Source organism: Phyllostomus discolor, chromosome 11, assembly GCF_004126475.2.
Source record: "Phyllostomus discolor isolate MPI-MPIP mPhyDis1 chromosome 11, mPhyDis1.pri.v3, whole genome shotgun sequence".
In the NCBI taxonomy this organism is placed as follows: domain Eukaryota; kingdom Metazoa; phylum Chordata; class Mammalia; order Chiroptera; family Phyllostomidae; genus Phyllostomus; species Phyllostomus discolor.
In genome coordinates this window covers 87,720,725-87,741,359 of record NC_040913.2, presented here as the reverse complement: position 1 = coordinate 87,741,359, position 20,635 = coordinate 87,720,725, and the positions used below count along the sequence as shown (strand labels likewise).

Genomic DNA, 20,635 nt, shown 5'->3' with positions numbered 1-20,635 from the left:
GGCTGGAGCGCTGATCCCCGGGGCATTGGTCCGTAAGCCCACTGCTTAGGAAACTTGAAAAGACGTTTTAAAATACACCACAAAGGCTAAAACAGCAAGTCTAGGCAAAAAAAAAAGAAATGCAATCACAATGAAAGACAACAAAAAGACGAACATCGCATCAAATCAGAGCATCCCATGGGTGACGGAGCAGAGGGTGGCTAAGTGCCTGGGGGGGTTGGTCTTTTCCAGCCAGAGTCCTTCGGGAGGGGCTCCTGGGGCACAGAGAGAAAGGATGCGCTGTGTTTCCAGGCGGAAGCTGGGAGGCCCAGGCCGCAGGGCGAGGAGCACGGAGTTGGGGTTGTCTTCAGATTTCCCGGAGCCCATCGCGTTGCCGAGTCACAAAGCTAGTGAGAGAAAAGGAGGCTCACACAGAGGAGCTGGTTCACTGCCAAGGCCAGCACGGTTCAGCGGAGCTGCTCACATGCAGGAACTGTGCCAGGGGCGTTGGTTTGGTGGCTCGGCCTCTCTCGGACCCCGAGCTCCCGGTGTGGCAGAGGGCAGTTGGACGTTGGCTGGTGCGTTGTTTCTGACTTTGTGCAGGTCAAGGAGGGGTCACCAGGTCACTGAAGGTACCTAGAAGCCGCCCTCCACCCCGTGTGCTCGCTCCCCCCCTTATCCAGAGAGCCCTGGAAACTCCAATGTCCTGGTCCACCTGGTTCCCGTCTCTCTGGACATAGGTGCCAATCTGTGAAAAAGTTGTCACCGATCCACACTGAAGTGAAAAAAAAAAGTGATGATGTGGGGAACGTTTTTTCCTAAAGTTCTACTTATTTCTCGGAAAGAACTCTCTCACCCGGAAGTTCCGTCCTTTCTACCTTTGATCTGTTCGTGCGGCCTTTTTTTATGATGGAGGTAACAGGTCATCATTTTAATGTAAAATCCCTGTGCTGGTCCCTGATTTTTTTTTTTTTTTTTTTTTTTTTTTTTTGCCTGGAGTGTAAAAGTGACAAGTCCGAGAAGCAGTTGGCGATCAACCTGTCACCTCGCTCCAGGGCCCTTCAGATGCCACCGTCATTGGCCTGGCTGGGCCCTGGCTTTCTCCTGTACAGTGTCCCTCAGTGCCCACAGTCCCCAGGGACAAAGCCCACCTGGGGCTTCCCCGTGCTGTGTCAGGGGACCCTCCACCTCAGCAGGGCTCGTCCACCCCCTTCCATAGTCACTTCGGACCTTCACTTTGCGCTGTCCTGGCTGCAGTGCCGTCCGTGCCCCTGCCACCTATCTCAACCCCTCATCTCTGCCAAGGCTCAGCTTGGGTCCCCAGCGGGGGGTGGCCCCTCCCTGGCTGCTCCCGCACGGCGGGCACCCTGAGGACCCTCACCACCCCCACTGGTTTTCAGGTGAATGGCTCCTTCCCCCGTCCGACTCCCAACGCTCTTTGTGTCCATAGTCCCCTCGCCCTGTGCCCTCATTCAGAAGCGGTCAGGTGACCGGCCAGACGGGAGCTCTGAGGGCCCCCACACCGGGGCCACCGGCCTGGCCGCCTGGTGTGTGCACTTGAGCCCCAGCGGTGCCTTAACCCAGACCCAGCCGCTGCTCAGAGGAGCAAATGCAGACCCCGCAGGGCTGGACTGTGTCCCGGGGTTGCAAGGCTCCCAGCTCACCCCGCTGTCATTCTCACGGCACCACCTGCAAAGGTTACTCGTGTTTTTATTCCCCAAAGCTCCCAAGGGTAATCCACAGGCAGCCGAGGGCTCAGCACCCTGTGCTGTACGCAGAGCGCCCGGCTCCCTGTGACGGGGTGCTCGCCGCCCAGCAGGACAGAGGCGCCCGGTGAGCCCGTGAGCCCCGGGGAGAGAAGTGTCGTCCGCAGGGGAAAGGTGATGTTCGCTGTAGACTGAGTGGGGCTGGAAAACACAAACCTGCAAGAGTGCTGGGGGGCGGGGGGCACAGGTGAGTGACGGCAGTGACACAGGGCCAGCAGAGCGCTGGCAGCTGGCAGCTGGCAGCATCCGCAGGAGCTCTCCACTGCGGCCCAAGCACAGGTTCACACGAGGCTGCCGGGCCTGGCATCCGGCGTGTGAAGCGCTAGGTATGGCCCAGCCGTGAGACGCAGCCCGAGCCGGAGCGGGCCACCGGGCCACGTCACATCTTCATTTTCCCACCTGGTACGGCGGGGACGGGCAGAGGCAGCGCCGAACTGCCTTTCACAAAGGGGCCTTCAGAAGGGTGTTCGTTTCTTCACAACACAGTAGCGTGTCTCCCATTGCACTACGACGAGACACAGGACGGGATGCGAGAAATGTGCCGGGTTCGGATCGAACTGCAGGCGCTTCTATCAGGAATTCTGTGTGAATGGACCCAATGCACGTTTGCTTCTTCGGAAGCAGTCATTTCCTCCTACAAGCAACCGCAGCAATAAATCGAGCTGGGCTTCTCCCGTGGAAGCCCCCCCGTTGCTCGGGGCCGGGGGCGGGGGGCGGGGGGCCGGTGGGGAGGGGCGGGTCTGCAGTGTTCGTCCAGCTCTGCCTTTCGGGGCCCCAAACAATGAGGGCCCTTCGTGGTGCCTCCTCTCTCTCTTCCGAGAGCCCGTTCCCGCCGCTGGCTGAGCGGCACAGTGGGTTGTCAGAGCGAGTCAGTCAAACCCGAGACCTGACCGACACTGTCCGCCGAGTTAACGGGACCCACTGGTCAGGGGCCCGAACAGACGCCCGTGGGTCTCCTCCCGCCTGCCCCCCGCCCCCTCCCGTCTCCACCACCACCTTGCCCGAGCTGAGCCTTCTCCTCCACTTCCATGACCCAGAACCTCCTTCTGACTGTTAGCCACACTGGTGACAGCTGATTTCTTCCTCTCTCGTGGCCCTCTGTCCTTGCATAACAAAACAGTATTGAAGTACCTTTTGCCCCCCTGTACCCCCTTGCGGCCCCGTATGTATCCCTTTTATGAAGATAGTCTTCACTGTTTCCTTCCCTGGGGACCTCTGTCTCTCTTGGGGAAGACGCTCTCTCCGCTAGCTCCGTGTCTGGGGCACCGATAGGTGGGGCTCGGTGCAGGTCTCGAGGCCGCGTGGGCCTGTCCCTAACGAAGCTGCCTCCCCGTCCATCTGAAACCCAGTCATAAGTCTGTCGTGGTCCCCAGGAAGTTCCCTAGTGTTTCACCGGCAACTTGCATTTCTTTTTCTTTCTTAAAACCACATTGTCATTTCTGGAATGTCCTCTGGTGCTACCACAAATGGGAAAGTCACTGAAAAGTCAACTCTTGAATGAAGTGCTGTGTCTATAGTGCATAGTTGTGATTGTGGGACAGCTTTTTAAAATATATCTTAACGTTTTGCCCTGGCTGGTGTGGCTCAGTGCACTGAGTGCTGAACGGCAAACCAAAGGCTCACTGGTTGGATTCCCAGTCAGGACACAGGCCTGGGTTGCCGGCCAGGTCCCCAGTTGGGGGTGCGTGAGAGGCAACCACACATGGATAGTTCTCTCCTTCTTTCTCCCTCCCTGCCCCTCTCTCTAAAAATAAAATCTTTTAAAAAAGTAAATAAAATATATCTTAACATTTAAATATATCATATGCTAAAAAAGTAAGTATAGTAAAAAAGCAACTGATCATTAAGTGTCAGTGAATACTACATCTCATTCAGTAAACATAAGAAGTTACCACTCATAACACCACCCATTCCTCCCACGTCAGTGTGGACAAAATAGATTATCACTCTCCCAACCAGCCTTTAAGTCCCAATCTGCCCTCATAAAACATGCCCATCACTGAGAAATAGAGTCTTTAAAAGAGTTTATCTTATTAGTTTGTTAAGGACATCTCGAGGTGCTAAAAGAGGACGTTTAAATGTGCAACGATGTACGTGCACGCACGCACACTGCTGTACACAGTCCTGTGCACACTCGTGTTGCACGGCCGTGGACGGCAGAAGTGGGCGAAACTTTGACGTAACGGTGAGTTCAGCCTCCTTCGAGGAAAATGTGGGCGAAAAGGAAGGAGTTTAGTATCAGCAAACACGTTCCCTTTGAAACAGCAAATTACACGTGCAGGAGGATTTCGGTCACACTTCAAAGAACCGTGCGTGGAGAAGCAGAGCCAGTCTGTTTACTCCTGCGACCGCCGGTGAGGTTCCTCTCTGTTAAACAGCCTTTGATGACTTCAAAGCGTGTTTGAAGTCCTCAGTCTGCATAGCTCTCGCACAAAGACAAACATTCTTCCAATAGCGCGCGGCTAATGTTGCGGTGCATTATGTTATGAGGAGAACCTGCCGCTCCCCGTGTAACACGGAGTCAATGCCTTTTGTATTCAGCTACGACAGCGAAGGCCGCCTGACAAACGTCACCTTCCCAACGGGGGTGGTCACGAACCTTCACGGCGACATGGACAAGGCCATCACAGTGGACCTCGAGTCATCCAGCCGGGAGGAGGACGTCAGCATCACTTCCAATCTGTCCTCGATCGATTCCTTCTACACCATGGTTCAAGGTAAACCCCGAGAGCACAGTCTTAGACCGATCGCTGTAACACAGCATGGGCACCCAGACAGAATGTGGCACCCCCGTTTTCTAGGGTGAGCTGGAGTGGGGGGCTGGTGAAAATAGAAACCCCTGGAGATACCTGTGGCAGAGTCTAATGTCCACAGGTAACGTTTATTGAGTTATATACACATACTATAAAGTTATAGAATACATAAAACTATGTGTTAACCTTGAAACAGTGACTATTTTTATTCCCGCTTAGTGAAACTACTTAATTCCCACCCTTCACATACATCATGAGACCCTTTTTGGTGATGTCACCCGCGCTGGCGCGGGAACCTGTGACGCCGTCGCGGGGGGTTGAGCCCGACCCCAAACCCCATTTGTGTAACGTCTGGCCTCTGCGTGTCTGCATTCTGTGGGCGCACGTGTCCAGCACCTCCATGACGGAGCCTCCTGCTGCGTCCCTTGTCTGAGATCGTCCCGGAAACGCTTGTTTCCGACGGCGTTTGCAGTCGTGGGGCTGTAGCCCTAAAATCGGTGGCCAAATCTGAGTTAAACTTGTTTGAATCATTATTTTTTACAGTTTTGTCAGGGAATCTCCACAGTCATCTAAAGCTAGCAGTGCTGGAATCCAGGGATTCTCCAGGCGGCCCTCTGCTACGCAAGCCTTGTAAACCGCAGCAGCACGGTTTTATAGGAAAGTGGTTTGTGTGCCAAATGCAGGATGACTGGTTTTTTAGTCAGTGTCAGGAGGGCTATCACCTTATATTTTGAGTACAGAAGGTATGGATGTTGACTCTTCAGAAGGTCTTTGATAGAAGATGCAGGGAAGGGGGAGGGGCGAGTCTCCTAGAGACGGGAGGCGGCTGCCGGCCCCCGAGAGGGCAGGTGCCTGGCTCTTTGCAGAACATTTCCTGCGTCGCCCCTGGAGGCTGGGCCTTTGTTTGTTTCACCAGGCAAAGGAGAAAAAGAAATCTATTAAAGTGGAGAAGGGCTCTAAATTCCCCCAAAATTTCCCTTTAAAATAGGCAGCCAAACCCGTTATGGCATGAAATGCCAGAAATCACAGCTGCTTTATTATTTTCTAAGACGACATCATTAGGCATTTTTTTTTATTTCCTCGTGGACGGAGTTCAGTCCGCGTCTCGGAAATCAGCGTCGCGTCTAACCGCGCGGCCCACGGCGTGTCTAACCCGCGTCGGTGGTCCGTGTCCTCTGCTCCTCGCCCCGCAGACCAGCTGAGGAGCAGCTTCCAGATCGGCTACGACGGCTCCCTGCGCGTCATCTACGCCAGCGGCCTGGACTCGCACTACCAGACCGAGCCGCACGTGCTGGCCGGCACGGCCAACCCCACCGTGGCCAAGAGGAACATGACGCTCCCCGGGGAGAACGGCCAGAACCTGGTGGAGTGGAGATTCCGGAAAGAGCAGGCCCAAGGGAAGGTCAACGTCTTCGGTCGGAAGCTCCGGGTAAGTGTCAGGGGGCAGGCGCCGGCCGCCGGCCAGTGCCTGCGTCGGTGTCGGGTAGAGGTCCGTCCCCGAGGGCCACCTGGGACGTATCCCCTGCCCACCCTCACCTGTCCGAGGCCACACCCAGTGCCAGGGGACTTCCAGCCAACCGTCACGCTGTCCGGGCATTCGTTAAAAGCCACTCATTGAGAAAGGGGTTTTCTCAGTGTATCAACAATTAAAAATAATTCTTCCCTGGGAAATTAGGAAATGGCTTGTAGCGCAATCTCAGATAGCCTGGATATCGGTGCATTCTGATTTTACTAATGTTATCTTTAAAATCTCACACTTTTCCTTTACTCGCTCAGGAGGATGGCTTCCTAACATGGCGATGGAGGTAATTAAGGGTTGGCTTAGATATTGAAAGTTTTGCAAACCGTAAAGGTGTGTATGGAGAGAGATGGGCTGGCCATTGCAAGGCGGGTTATTTCTTTGCTCGCTCCATGCTTTTCGAGCACGGTTTGGGCACAGGGGAGAGTGTCCGCGTCAGAACCCAACTGCTTCTCCTTACCGTTGATTTATGTTATTCTTGCGAGCGATGTGGCGATATTTCCGATCACGCTGGCGGACTTGATCTTCACGACCTGCTCCCTGTGTTACCTTGTTGGGTGTTTGTTCCCCCCGTTCCACATGGAAGGGCCAAGTGGATCTCAGAAGCAAGCTGTGGCTTCTGACACCTGTTTCGTACTTAGTCTGAGACTATGTGGATTAAGGACTAAAACGCAGGTGACGAGAAAGCCACCTTCAGACAGACCACTGTAAGCTGAGCTCAGAGGAGGCAGACTGTAGTGTGTCAGCTGACTGCAGATAACCGCTCCTAAAATCACTTCCCTTGCCGTCAAACAACAGTACCGAAAGTCAAGGAGAGAAGACAAAATATGGAACACACCATCGATGTCCTTTTTTTCCCCCGCACCGAAAATGGTTAAATGGTTATGATAACCGTCCAACAGTATTTACCTTGACAAACCTTCAGGGTAAAAAAAAAAAAAAAAAAACTGCTACTATTGACTGTCTCTGACTACTTCCAAGAAACAGGAATGGAGTAAACGAGAATCAGTAGGTCGGATACGTACCGTGTGCAGTGTACTGGTTATATTCTGATTCCACCGCAACTGCAAGGCAGGTGGTTGGGGCTCTGAGTACGTGGTGGTCTGGAACCAGTGCTGAGTGCTCCCACCCTGCCCGCACCCCAGACTGTGCAAGCTGGGCCCCGAGGCCCAGCCCCCGGGGTCAGGGGCCTGGCAGGCAGGAGCTGGGTAGGCCGGAGGCGGGGCAGGCCAGGTCAGTGAGAAGAAACAGCAGTGGAGCACTGGAGGGAGGGGCGGGACTGGGGTTGAAGGTAGAGAGACAGACAAGGAGGCAGGCTCAGCCTTGCTCCAGGTCACCGAGCCAGGGTCCCGGACTGTGGAGCTCCAGCCACTGCCTTTTCTTCCGCTGACCCCAGGGCTCAGCAGCTGCCCACATCCTCTCTGCTCCCGCCACCTCCTGCTTCTTCCAGGAGCCCTGCCTCCTTGGGCCGTGGCAGCCTAGAAGCCAGTGCAAGGCTCTGTCTCACTCAGATGTCCCTGAAGCAGGCATGGTGCATGCGCGCGCACACACACACACACACATGTGCACACACACACCCAGAGTCTCAGTCATAGGACTGACCTCCTCAGAGGACACAAGGACACCGCTCACATAGGTGCTCCTCGTTCTGCACCCCAAAGACACAGCCCCGAACTGGAACTCAAAAACTACCGGTTCTAGACTGGCCTCCACTTTTTACTCATAACAAAGCCTCTGGGAAAAGCAGGACATCCGGAACTCTCCTTTTCCTGATCTGCATCATGATATCTATTTCATGGTCTAAATGAGGTATTACCTAGATACTATCTAATGACATAGTCCTGGCAGAGAGAGCTGTATCATGGGCACGTAAAATGCACCCTGCTCCGCCTGTGGTTCCCGCCACTGTTTCAGAATCACGGGAGACGATGCGAAAGTGCTTTGCAAGCCAAAGGCCCGATTGTGTGTTCCCAGCCCCGACCTGGAGCGTCTCCACCCCGTAGGCAGAGGTGGGGCATTTGGACCCACACGACAGGAGGGAGCTGTTTCGGCCACTGGTTAGAAAAGTGGCAAAAGAGGGAAAGTAGGAGGTGCTTTGCCCAGAAACTCACGACGGAATATGCTGCCCACTGTTCTTTGCGACAACCTAGGTCTTAGTGTATTTTTTTTATAACACTGCTTTTTTAGACAAAAAGAAATTAGGAGGAGTCGAGGGAAGCAGGGAGGACTCAATCTGAAGTTGCTGGTTCTGTGTCTGATTCTAAATGAAGAGACTCCCTCACTCTGGGGGGGGGGGAGACCGGGAGGCACAGGCATGGCGTCAGTCTCCCGCTAAGGAGCGGCGCCAGGACGCAGTGGCAGCAAGGCATCTCAGAAGACACAGCATTTAGAGCGGCGAGGGCCACACGGGGGGGTGGGGGAGCTCCGGCTGATGTGCGCGGATGCTCTCGCAGAGACAACGCCGGGATCACAGGGGAGGGTTTCCTCCTTTCAAGATAAGATTGGCTGTGCCAGCTCCCACGGCTAATTTCATTCCTCAGTGGATTCTGCGGGAGAAGTTCTAAGGAGGAAGTGAGGACAGGAAAATCCGGTCTAAGGACCGGACCTGGAGTCTGTCTGCCACACGCGGGGAGGAATGGGGACGGGAACGGAGGAACACCAGAGGCCACCGCGGCCTCGGGAGCAGCTGAAGCGCCACCCAGGGGACACCTTCTCTCTTACCTCCCACTGTATTTCCTAGCAGGAAGTTCTGTCTTGTTTTAAGGTATTGACCTCAGTGTAGCCATGTGCCTGACACAGGGCAGACACTCGGACACTGATTCGATGAATGGGAGACTGAGGAAAAGCCAAGCTTATAACGTGGGTTATTTATTTCACTGCATCTGTGTCTTCCTAAAGAAGGGGGTGGGATCTGTGCGGAGCACATCCTTGCAAACGCTGGACCGCTGTAAACCAACCTAGCACTAGCCAGGAGACGGCACAGACGTAATGGATATAACACCAGACACAGAAGTCTCAAATGTTTGAAAAGGGCAAGGATTAGGAAAGGGAAAATGATGTCGGACAGTAGAGACGTGAAAGTGTTTCTTGTGAAATAGTGCAGTAAGGGGAGGGGGTGGATACAGTCGACAATGACAAGAAATGAAGTCGGGGCAGAGATTCGGGCAAGCGTAGCAGAAGGAAGATTAGACAGCTCTGAGACTTGCTTATCTGCAGCTAAATTTGTTTGCAAAAGACACGTGCGTGATAGTTGCTGCAGGTCACCGCCTTAGAACGTTTAGAAAACATTCCTAATTTTTGTCAGCAGTGGACTTTGGAACCAGCGTTTCATCGGTTAAAAAAAAAATGTGTGGCACTCTAAGAATAAAACTCATCTTCTAGACTGCCCAGAATTTAGATGCTCCAAGAAAAACATTCAGTTAGTTATTTTTTAAGAGAAATCCTCCAAATTTGCAAAGCAAAAATGTGTTCAAAGGCATGCGTACATAGTACAGTGCATTGAAACAATCTTATGCTGGCCACGCCCGTGTGACACCCCGTTTCTCACTGTAATCGGAGTGGCACAGCCTCGAGTGGGACCCTACAACGCAGTGAGCACTCGCTGCCGTGCTGAGAGGCACAGGACAGTCTGCAGCCAGCTGGTGCTCCAATGGGGACAGTGGGGGGTCGAGGTGCCATAACCGAGCGTGCTGGGTCACAAGCCAGCACCGCCTACCTTCCCTCCACAACATCCAGGCACGTGAATGTGATCCGACTAGGCCTGGCATCTTTACCCCTCAAGCCGCTGTTCTCATGGCTGTGTGCCCTCGTGTTTCCAGCATTCCAGCGGGCAGACAGCTGCCCCTCCCAGCATCAGAGGCACGTTGTGATTAATTACTGTCGTGCTGCACGTGATCTTTGAAAACGGGGTGTCTCCACGCTGCCTTAAAAGAAACGCTGTGCATCGCAAGGAATTCCTGGTGGTCTCTTACCCAGACCCAGCATTCGGAGTCATTTATACGTAGCTGGGGGTATAGCAATGATCTGATGGTGTGTGTGTTTTTCTTTTTTCAATCTTAGGTGAACTATTCCATTTAACTTGATATTGTAAATTAAAAATATTTATTATAAGGCCCCTGGGGCATGGAACAGTGCTGGTGCCTCATGATTGTCCAGTAAAGACCAAGAAAGGTTGCCAAGGGCCTTGGTTTCATAAAGGTGTAAGTAAGCAGGACTGCGTCCTGGGAGGGAAACGTCCCTTGACTTCAGCACTTCCTTTACAACCCAGAGCAGGTAGTTCGGGCACGTTTGAGAAGGATGGGGGGGAACAAAATACTCTTTTAGTGTCTTTTGAAATTTTACATACTGAATCACAGTGGCTGGTGTCTGGAAAAGTGAGGATGGTTAAAACCGGGGCTTTTGCTGGGAATGCAGAAAAAGCACGGGCACATTCTCATGCTTGCCTCCTTCTCCGGTGGCAAGGAGATGGGAACGGCATGGCCTGCAGTGTTTGTCTGGATGCAAGAAACATGAAACCTCCACCCAGACGCTTGTTCTCAGCCGTGTCCGGAGTGGGGGCTCACACGATGGCAGCGGTGAGGACACCGCTGATTTTCACCAGGACACGCCAGTGCTCTGCAGCCCCACTCACACACCAAAACGCGGGTCCGAGACGCAGGCGCAGGGCACGGGCAGTGGTGGGGAGAGGTGCCGACCTGTCTCTTTGCCCTCCTCCCAGTCGGGAGCCACCCCACCAGGTCTGCAGTCCAGACTTCCTCGGCTCACACCACAGGAAATATCGCAACGATAAAGGAGGGCCGAGGAAGCCACCCAAGAACTTGAGATGCAAGTTCAAGTGACTGCAAAGTAAAAGAGGAACAGATGGGCAAGGCTGTGGGCAGCAGAGCGTGGGGGGGGGGGGGGGGGCCCTTCGCAGCCTGGAACCACCTGAGGAAGGAAAAAAGGGGCAGAGCTGCACATGCAGGGAGTGTTTTCCTCCTTTGCGATCACAACCGGAGAAACACAAGAGCCCTGGGAAACCGCTGAGGTTGTGCAAACCTCTACTTAAGGCGTCAGAAACGTTCAAATCCGAGCTGCGGAGCTGGGCTCTGCCAGTTGGGTACTGAGTCCATCGGATGTGAAACCAAACCTTTCTACCAGCTTTCAAATGTATATGCGTAACATCAGCTAGTAGCTTCTTCCCAAGATACACAAAGGGCTCTGCAAACCGAAACTCACAAAGGTTCACAGAATTCACATCAGACAGGGGGCAACCAGGATGCAGACACTCCCACGTGGGAACACGGAAGGCCGGACGTGTTCAGCTGGCGAGGCCGGGTCGCCTCAAAGCCGCTGAAAGAGCCCGAATGCTCTGGTGTGACCCCTGCATTGACAGACGGACAAAACAGACTCTGAGGGGCCGGAAGCCCAAAGCCATGCAGCTGGGTTCTGGGCCCGGTCAGGTCTGGAGGCCCCTGGGTCCCTGCCCCCAGCACACACGTGCCCACACCCCCTGCCCCCCGCCCACACACCAGTTCTCGCCATTTCTGCCGTGCTGCCGTGGTTTTTGTCTCCTCCTCTCCCGTCCGGTAGCTCCTAGATAATGGGACCGAAAGATTAAGACCTCCTGACTTCCATCCGGGGCTCTGCTTGCTTGTTTGCTGTGAACCTTCTCTCTGGGGCCCCTTCTCCCCCAGATCGCTTTGCCTGTAAGACGTGAACGCTTTGTTTAGCTTTTACCTTTGCCTTTCCGTGGACTTCACAATACTCCCCTTGAGCAGCTAGTGGGAAAAGTGTAAGCTGAAGGAATATTTTTTCATGGGACTTGTTCAGTGCTGACGATAGAACGTACAAATTAGTTTCATCCCACATTTTCATAAATATACATGTATATTATATGTGTACCTATATATATTTACAAATGTACAGGGTAGGGCAGAAGTAGGTTTACAATTTTTGTATGGAAAGTAATGCAATAATTAATAAGTAGTAATACAAGAATAAGCTGTTTTGCATACTCACAACTGTAAACCAACTTTTGCCCACCCTCTGTGTGTGTGTGTGTGTGTGTGTGTGGTGTGTGTAGATAGGAGGTGGTGAGTGTGTATAACTGATCAGCTGATGCTGTCTGTTTTGATGGCTGTATCCAGGACACGGCCATGTGAAATTAAGATTTTCCATTTACTTTTTGACAATCCCAACAGTTAACAAGATGTTGTTATGTACAAGCCACCACGGCCACACAGGTGCTGTGGAAGACCAGAGAGGGGAGGTGCTGGCCTCCCTTTGAGGGGGTCCCCAGTCTGCGAGCAGCGCAGAACCTCACCAAGGCCGCCCGCCCACCGCAGCAGCGTGTGCTGGTTCACGTGCACCTTGGATCTCAGACAGTAACAACGGAGCGTGGCCAAAGACCCTGGACATGGCACAGAGCCACGCAGAGACCCCGCCCCAGCCACGTGGTGCCAGATCTGTGCCTTAATCCCACGAGTCGGACCGTGCAGGCGTGGGAGCAGAGGACCCCGAGTCCCTGCCAGTTAACCAGATGTTGCTCAAGGAAAAGGCATTCGGGAAAGTTGTGACATCGCAGCCTTTGGCCAAAAGCAATGATCGTGTGTGCAGCCTCCTGCGATTGCAGCTCATTAATAATTTACAGTAATGGGGGTTCCAGCTTATACTGAACTGCTCGACAAAAGGCTCCAGTCGCACTGACCACTGCTTTATTTAACGTGGCCGTGATTAACCTGCCGGGCAGTTATTTGCCGGGGCTCTCGGGGGGAGGGGCTTGGAGCAGTTCACAGCGATGTCACGTTTCCCACCTTCCTGTCTCCTTCGCAAACTTCAAAGCAAATACATTTGGGTCTTTTCCTTATCGGTTGCTCAAGTTTACAAAACGTAATTGAAAAGGTTTTGAACAAATGCCAGGCTGTCCTCCTGCTTAATGAAACCTTTTAAGGGAGCAGTTAATCTACTGCCTTGCACTTGTACCCAAGAAGTTGCTGAATTAATTTGCTGACATCGAGAATCAATCACCATAAACGGTGTTTGAACGATAGCGGGGACGCCAAAGGGTAATAAGGCGCTGGGGCTGGACCGGCGCGATTTATCTCGTCGCCCTGTCCGTGTTCCCGCAGGTTAACGGCAGGAACCTCCTGTCGGTGGACTTCGATCGCACGACGAAGACGGAGAAGATCTACGACGACCACCGTAAGTTTCTGCTGAGGATCGCCTACGACACGTCCGGGCACCCGACCCTCTGGCTGCCGAGCAGCAAGCTGATGGCCGTCAACGTCACCTACTCATCCACGGGCCAGATCGCCAGCATCCAGCGGGGCACGACCAGCGAGAAAGTAGATTACGACGGGCAGGGGAGGATCGTGTCGAGGGTCTTCGCTGACGGTAAAACGTGGAGCTACACGTACTTGGAAAAGGTACGTCGGCACGCACACAGCGCAGAGAGAGACGGGCGATGCCTGGCATTTGTCAGCAGCCTCCCGGGGCGCTGCCGCGGGGGTGGGGGGGGGGGGGGGGCGTGGAGAAGTGACGTGTGACTGAGTTCCATTCATTATTCTAAGTATCGACGTGTGAGTCACATCCGTGCGGCCGTGATGGATCTCTGTGTTAGCGAAGCACTTTCTCCTCAGTTCAGCTCTGCCGTCTGAGGCCCTTGTGAGTGATGTGTGCAGTAAACAAACAAGCAATAACACTGTCCACCTGCCAAGCGTCGACACGGGCCGCATCCACAAATGAGGCCTGGGGCGTGTAAGTCGTTTGTAAATCGTCTCGGCGCCGGGCCTTTCGTTGAAGAGCCTCACGTTCGCACGGGAAAGCCGTCCGGGTGGTGCTGTGGCCGCAGAGCTTCAGCGTGACCGTGCAGAGCGTGTGGGCCCTGTGTGTGCGTTATCAACCAAAAGAGGCCACTTTTTAGAAAGCCACGCTTCCAGACCTCTGTGGCATCTCTCCGTTCTTCCACACAGAAAAGGCAAACACCCTAGCTTGGGCTTTTTTCTCTCCCATTCTTAAGAACCGTGAACCATACCAAAGCAGACGGCAAGGTCCAGGTGTGCCACATGTGTGGTCGTACGATGCGTGCTTTGGGGCAGAGACTGGGAGGCAGAGGGAGTGAAGGGAAAGGAAGGAGAGGGAAAGGGTCGTCTCCCTGTAATTCCTTTCTTAAGAAATGTGACCCACCCAAGAGCACATTCATGGGGTCCTTCTGTGACAGAGCAAGAACGGGGGGGCCTGGGACAATAAACTGCTACCCAAATGGAACCCCCCCAGGTTTGTTATGTCCGCCACCAGAGGAAAGATGTCTCTCAATGCCAGAGATTGGTGAAAAGGAAAGGAAATGTTTATTTAATGCTATATAAACTTAAAGTAGTGACCTAATGTCTTCATCAAAATCCTAAAGTCCCTTAAAACACCCACAAACACACACAGTCCTTCCTTCCCCCTTTGCCCAGTCTGGGGTACCGTATCTCAGGAAAAGAAATAGAAGTCCGTGGCTCAGGTAGCCCCCGGTTCTTCTCAGTAATCCGTCTCGGCTGGTAGGCCTCCCTCGGTTCCCGGCACCATCAGCTGTGTCGCCAGGATCTCTGCTAAAGCCGGGTGGTGGTTCCCCCTTCTAAAGCTGCGGGGGTCCCCACTCTGGCAAAGCTGTGTGGCTCTCCATTCTATTGCCACAGCCGAATGGTTCTCCTTCACTGCCATAGCTGAGTGGCAACTTCTCTGCTAAAGCTGCATGGTGATTGTCTCTCGTAGGGCTGCAGGAGTCCCCACTCTGCTAAAGACTGGTTCTCTTTCCACTGGCTGCCAAGTCTCGGTTTTAATATCCCCACCAATCCTCCTCCGCAGCCCCACTTCCGACTCCTCCCACAATCAGTTACACCTGCCAGCTCTCTCCTATCCTTCCAGCTTCACTGGGCTGCCACAGTGGGTCTGGGCAGGCATGGTCCCATGTCATGGGGCCAATCTTCTCCAAGCTCCCATGCAGGCACTGTAACTCGGGGAACCTGCTCCCCAGTTACATCTTGGTGGGGAACTTACTTCCATTTCCCTGGCTCTGAGCATGGCCACAGCTATTTAACATATCTCTGTAACCGGTTATAGATATGTTAAATGACCACAGCCAGAGGTTAGCTGTGAGGCTGTTGCTATGCAAAACAGCTCTCAATGGCCCTGCTCCATTTGTCCCTTCCCCCAACCCACACCTGGTTGGGGGGGCGGGGTATGGACATCCTAATATTTCCTGAACACCTTGAGTTCTGGACCCCATTCCAAATGCCTATTTGGGGCCCCCCTCTTGGCTACACCCTGTTACACTCCGTTGGCCTTTGAAACACACGTGAGCCCTGGAAAATGATTTGGTTTTGAGTTCTGCCGCCTCTCACACCTCAGAGCTCTCACCACCACGACAGCAGCCTGCGTGACACACTCAACTCTGGATGCTCACTCATTGCACACAGGGTAGCTTCTGCTGCCGAAACCCTCACGTACACATCATTGTGCTCACCTCACGCAATCTGGATCTCCGGCAGAGGTGGGCCCCGCAGCCTCACAGCCTCACCCTCGGCCCTGCGCTGGGGCTGTCCCGTCAGTTCTGGTCTCCCTGAGAGCCAGTGTCAGCTCCGCGGTCGGATGCTGCTGTCTTCAGGCGGCTCCCCAACTCCAGATGCCGCCAGCGAGGACCCCACTCGCCAGCCTCTCCTCTTGCAAACCCACTCATGTGCTCTCCTTAGAGGAGACTCAGCCCTGAGACGAGGGACCACGCCTGTGTCCTGACGGCTGCCGTCCAGGCTGAGCAGCCTGCTGCACGGCTGGTCGCTTGACCGGTCCTTTCTTGAGAGACCACAGCGAGAGCCGCCTGCACACACACCTTCCTGGGAGCAAATCCTGACTCGGAGAAAGTAGTTCCCCTGCAGCCAGGAGGAGAGGCTGGGAGAGGACCACTGCTTCCTTCCGGAACACCGCTCCCAGCTGGAATCCATGACAGGGAAGAGAACCAGGAACCAAAATGTCCAGACCCCCAAAATTGATAGTGGTGATCATCATGGGACTGGAAAATATTTAAGGGCAGCAAGAAGCATGTCACCTTCACGCATCAGTGGGGGTCAGAAAAGCCAGCAGGTACGTACTCATCCTGTCTCTGCAACCCCTAAAATCCACACACACTACCTCCATGTCCTGGCCAGATGAGGCACACTAGGCCAAAACTTAACCATAGCAAAACAAGTAGTGTCTCACTATGCACCATCTGATGATGGGACTCTAAGTGACTGTGAAACTGCCTACTGATTCCCGAGAATTCAGCAACAGTCCCGGCCCCCTTGGGAGAACGGGAACTACGGGAACCACGTGCAGGGCACCGACCGAGCCGCCTGCACGCGGAAGAGCCCTAGATGCGCCCACAGGGGAGACGCTGCAGGGGCGGGTCCCGCAGGCTGCTGTGGGAGATGGTGCCCGGTGGGAAAGAAAGCACGAGCCTTGGGCACCTCGACGTCACAGGCAAAGCAGAAGCCCCGGGAGGGCCTCCAACCCAAGCATCCTCCGGTTCTGCGGCCACTCCTCGTGGTCTGACGGGGTGAAGAGGAAGCTTCCCCGAGGGAACACCCCTGTGCCCTGTGGGCCTGTCGGGCTGCCTCGACCGGCCCACTCATCTGGGCCTCGTAAGTGCCTGTCTTTTGTCTTCCTGCAGGGACGTGCAAAATAAGCAAAGCTACCTTTCATTTATATATTTATTCATTTCATAATTTTGCACCAAAGCAGTGTATATAGTCCAGAAACCATTTTCACAGCACCTGCTGTGTAGAGTGGGTGTGGTACTCACAAAAGGAAATTTCAACATGTGGATTTCATCGTCATCACGGATGCCATCCAAGAATGTGCAAACAGACCTGACCGGTGTGGCTCGGTGGGCTGGGCATCGTTCGGTGAAGTGGAAGGTCACCGGTTTGATTCCCAGTCAGGGCATGTGCCTGGGTTGCAGGTTTGGTCCCCAGTCAGGGCACATATGAGAGGCTCCCTCTCTCTTTACCGTCCTCCCCTTCTCTCTAAAAATAAAATCTTTTAAAAAAATTTGCAAACAAACCAAAAAAAAAAAAAAGACACATCCGGGTTCATATTTCTATTAAGGGCATTTACAGCTCTCGCTCACCGCGGGATTAATTTAGTAGTGTTTGTTGACATTGATGCTTTATGTGCACAGTATCCATTTGGGGCTAATTTTATATCTCTTCTTCATAAAATAATATTTTGAATGCTCCTCCCCCAAATCCTCTGAAAATTAAAACATGATTTGAGAGGCTCTTCAATCAAACGAGGGGGAAAAGCCCCCTTACTCGGTAATTGCTGCTTATGGGTGGCAATGCCTCTCCCACAGGCTCCCTCCCCCTGCAGTACTGTCCCCGGAGCCACTTTGCCCGCGCCCCCTTCCGACCCATCCAAGTCCAGGGACGATCTGCCGCCTGGCTGCGAGGGCCCGGAAATGGATGGGACGGTCCCGACAAGCGGCACGTTCTGAATCTCGAGCCACTGATTGTAGAACCCCTCCCAATTAAGCATCCAGGAAAATCAGGCAGGGAATCGTTGGCAGCATGTAAGGTCGAGGGTAACTCAGTTAAAATGAAAAGCATTTTCTCCAGCGTCTCTGTGGTCACTGACCCTGCTCTGGCCTCCCCCGCTCGCAGACGGCGGCTAACGGTGCGCGCTCTCTCTCTCTGTCGTTGCAGTCCATGGTCCTGCTGCTGCACAGCCAGAGGCAGTACATCTTCGAGTACGACATGTGGGACCGGCTGTCGGCCATCACCATGCCCAGCGTGGCCCGCCACACCATGCAGACCATCCGCTCCATCGGCTACTACCGCAACATATACAACCCCCCCGAGAGCAACGCCTCCGTCATCACCGACTACAACGAGGAGGGGCTGCTCCTGCAAACGGCGTTCCTGGGCACGAGTCGGAGGGTCCTGTTCAAGTACAGGAGGCAGACCAGGCTCTCGGAGATCTTGTACGATAGCACCCGAGTCAGCTTCACCTACGACGAGACGGCGGGAGTCCTGAAAACAGTGAACCTCCAGAGCGACGGTTTCATTTGCACCATCAGGTACAGGCAGATCGGCCCCCTGATTGACAGGCAGATCTTCCGCTTCAGCGAGGACGGGATGGTCAACGCGCGGTTTGACTACAGCTATGACAACAGCTTTCGCGTGACCAGCATGCAGGGCGTCATCAATGAAACCCCGCTGCCCATTGACCTCTATCAGTTCGATGACATCTCCGGCAAGGTGGAGCAGTTTGGGAAGTTCGGGGTTATATACTACGACATCAACCAGATCATTTCCACGGCGGTCATGACGTACACGAAGCACTTCGACGCGCACGGCCGCATCAAGGAGATTCAGTACGAGATCTTCAGGTCGCTCATGTACTGGATTACCATCCAATACGACAACATGGGCCGGGTGACCAAGAGGGAGATCAAGATCGGGCCCTTCGCCAACACGACCAAGTACGCGTACGAGTACGACGTGGACGGGCAGCTGCAGACGGTCTACCTGAACGAGAAGATCATGTGGCGCTACAACTACGACCTGAACGGCAACCTGCACCTGCTGAACCCCAGCAGCAGCGCCCGCCTCACCCCGCTCCGCTACGACCTGCGGGACCGCATCACCCGGCTGGGCGACGTGCAGTACCGGCTGGACGAGGACGGCTTCCTGCGCCAGCGCGGCACCGAGATCTTCGAGTACAGCTCCAAGGGGCTCCTCACGCGCGTGTACAGCAAGGGCAGCGGCTGGACGGTGATCTACCGCTACGACGGCCTGGGGAGGCGCGTTTCCAGCAAGACCAGCCTCGGGCAGCACCTGCAGTTCTTCTACGCCGACCTCACGTACCCCACGAGGATCACGCACGTCTACAACCACTCGAGCTCGGAAATCACCTCCCTCTACTACGACCTCCAGGGGCACCTCTTTGCCATGGAGATCAGCAGCGGGGACGAGTTCTACATCGCGTCGGACAACACGGGGACCCCGCTGGCCGTCTTCAGCAGCAACGGGCTAATGCTGAAGCAGATCCAGTACACCGCGTACGGCGAGATCTACTTCGACTCCAACGTCGACTTCCAGCTGGTCATCGGGTTCCACGGGGGCCTGTACGACCCGCTCACGAAATTAATCCACTTCGGGGAGAGAGACTATGACATTCTGGCAGGGCGGTGGACCACGCCGGACATAGAGATCTGGAGGAGAATCGGGAAGGACCCAGCTCCTTTCAACCTGTACATGTTCAGGAATAACAACCCTGCGAGCAAAATCCACGATGTGAAAGACTACATCACAGGTGAGCGTCATTTTCCTTCCTTCCTTCCCAGGTGCTGAGTTGCTCTGGCCCTTAGATTAATACGCAGAACAATCGGAGTTGCTTTCTCTAACTTGATAACTCCACTCAGGCAGAACCGAATGCCTAACTTCTTCCACGGTTTTCTCTGTGGGACCATAGAGAAACCAAAAAGGGAACAGACCTAGTTTGTTACTTCCTGTTCTGCTTGCCAGTGCCCACGGCCACGTTTTCTGAAATGACAGGGAATCCAGTCCCTTCAGGCAAGTGACACGTGCAGGTGCAGAAAGACAGACCGAACTGGGAGTCCCCAGACTGGAGTTCACGTCCCACCTCCTCTCCCACGAGTCGTGTGGCTTTGTAGACAAATCCCGTTGCCTCTGGTGGGAACAGTCGGTGTGAAACACGACACGGTGTGGCTCGCTGGGAGGCGTGTCGCGCTCTCTGCACCACCGCCACCTTCGTCTGGACAACAAAGGAGCCGTTCCCCCCATGAGCTGCTCAGACGCCTATGCTGTTTCTGTCCTCACTTCTGTCCTGTCCTACCGTCTTCATTGTCGGGTGGTGCAGTTCTGGCGTACTAATGGGCACACTAATTGCCCTGCCAACAAAGGGTAGTTTTCGGGATACAGATGTAAGATCTTTCCAAGCTTAGTGCATGATTCAGTTGAAAACATCAGGTCCCACTTCCGCCACCGCGGAACAACTGGGGTGCGAAACAGCAACAAGGTCCCGGCGAGCAGGACCCTCATTTCCTTGAGTAGCTGACTTGTCTTACTGCTCCCCTGCCCAGCCCCCGCCCAGCCCCCGCCCCCGCCCCCGCCCCCGGGACCCTAGATCCTTCCGCGTCCATCTTTCGTTCCAGAACCACAGGGCCACCGTTCACCTCCGAACTACGTTAATGTTTCCTGGAGGAAGGGTCTTTCCTGTTCTCTTTTTTTCATTTGATTTAGTTCACGGTTTTTTCCATTGTGCCTTTTGCTCCTTCAGGGGGTCTCTTTTCTTGCTCAGCATTGCCGGTGCGCCGAGGTGTCTGTTTTCTCAGGTCTCCGCACACCTCCCAACACGCTGTCCCCTGTCCATTGCACGTCTGCCCCCTGCGTTTCTGGACTTCCCGGAGCTTTCGGCCCTCTCCCTCCCGTGTGAACCGGCTACGTGCCCCTTCTCGCAGGATCCTAATCTGGCGGCCCCCTAGGGCATTCTCCTTGGTGCCTTTTCGGCACAAATCTGCGTTCACATCCCAGCATTCCGGCGGTGCTTTCTGTTCAATACTTAGGGCCCTTTGATGTTCACTGTTACCCCGACAC

At 54.2% G+C, this 20,635-nt stretch overlaps 1 protein-coding gene across 4 annotated transcripts in view; it reads left to right on the top strand.

The window, feature by feature from the left end:
• The window catches only part of TENM3 (teneurin transmembrane protein 3), a 562,504-nt gene that overhangs the window by 534,884 nt on the left and 6,985 nt on the right, over positions 1-20,635 (top strand). For all 4 annotated transcript variants that reach the window (XM_028526435.2, XM_036011778.1, XM_036011777.1 and 1 more), the window contains 4 exons: positions 4,287-4,462; positions 5,692-5,927; positions 13,127-13,423; positions 17,720-19,331. In XM_028526435.2, the coding sequence (XP_028382236.1) occupies positions 4,287-4,462; positions 5,692-5,927; positions 13,127-13,423; positions 17,720-19,331 (2,321 nt within the window). The remainder of the gene's footprint in view (positions 1-4,286; positions 4,463-5,691; positions 5,928-13,126; positions 13,424-17,719; positions 19,332-20,635) is intronic.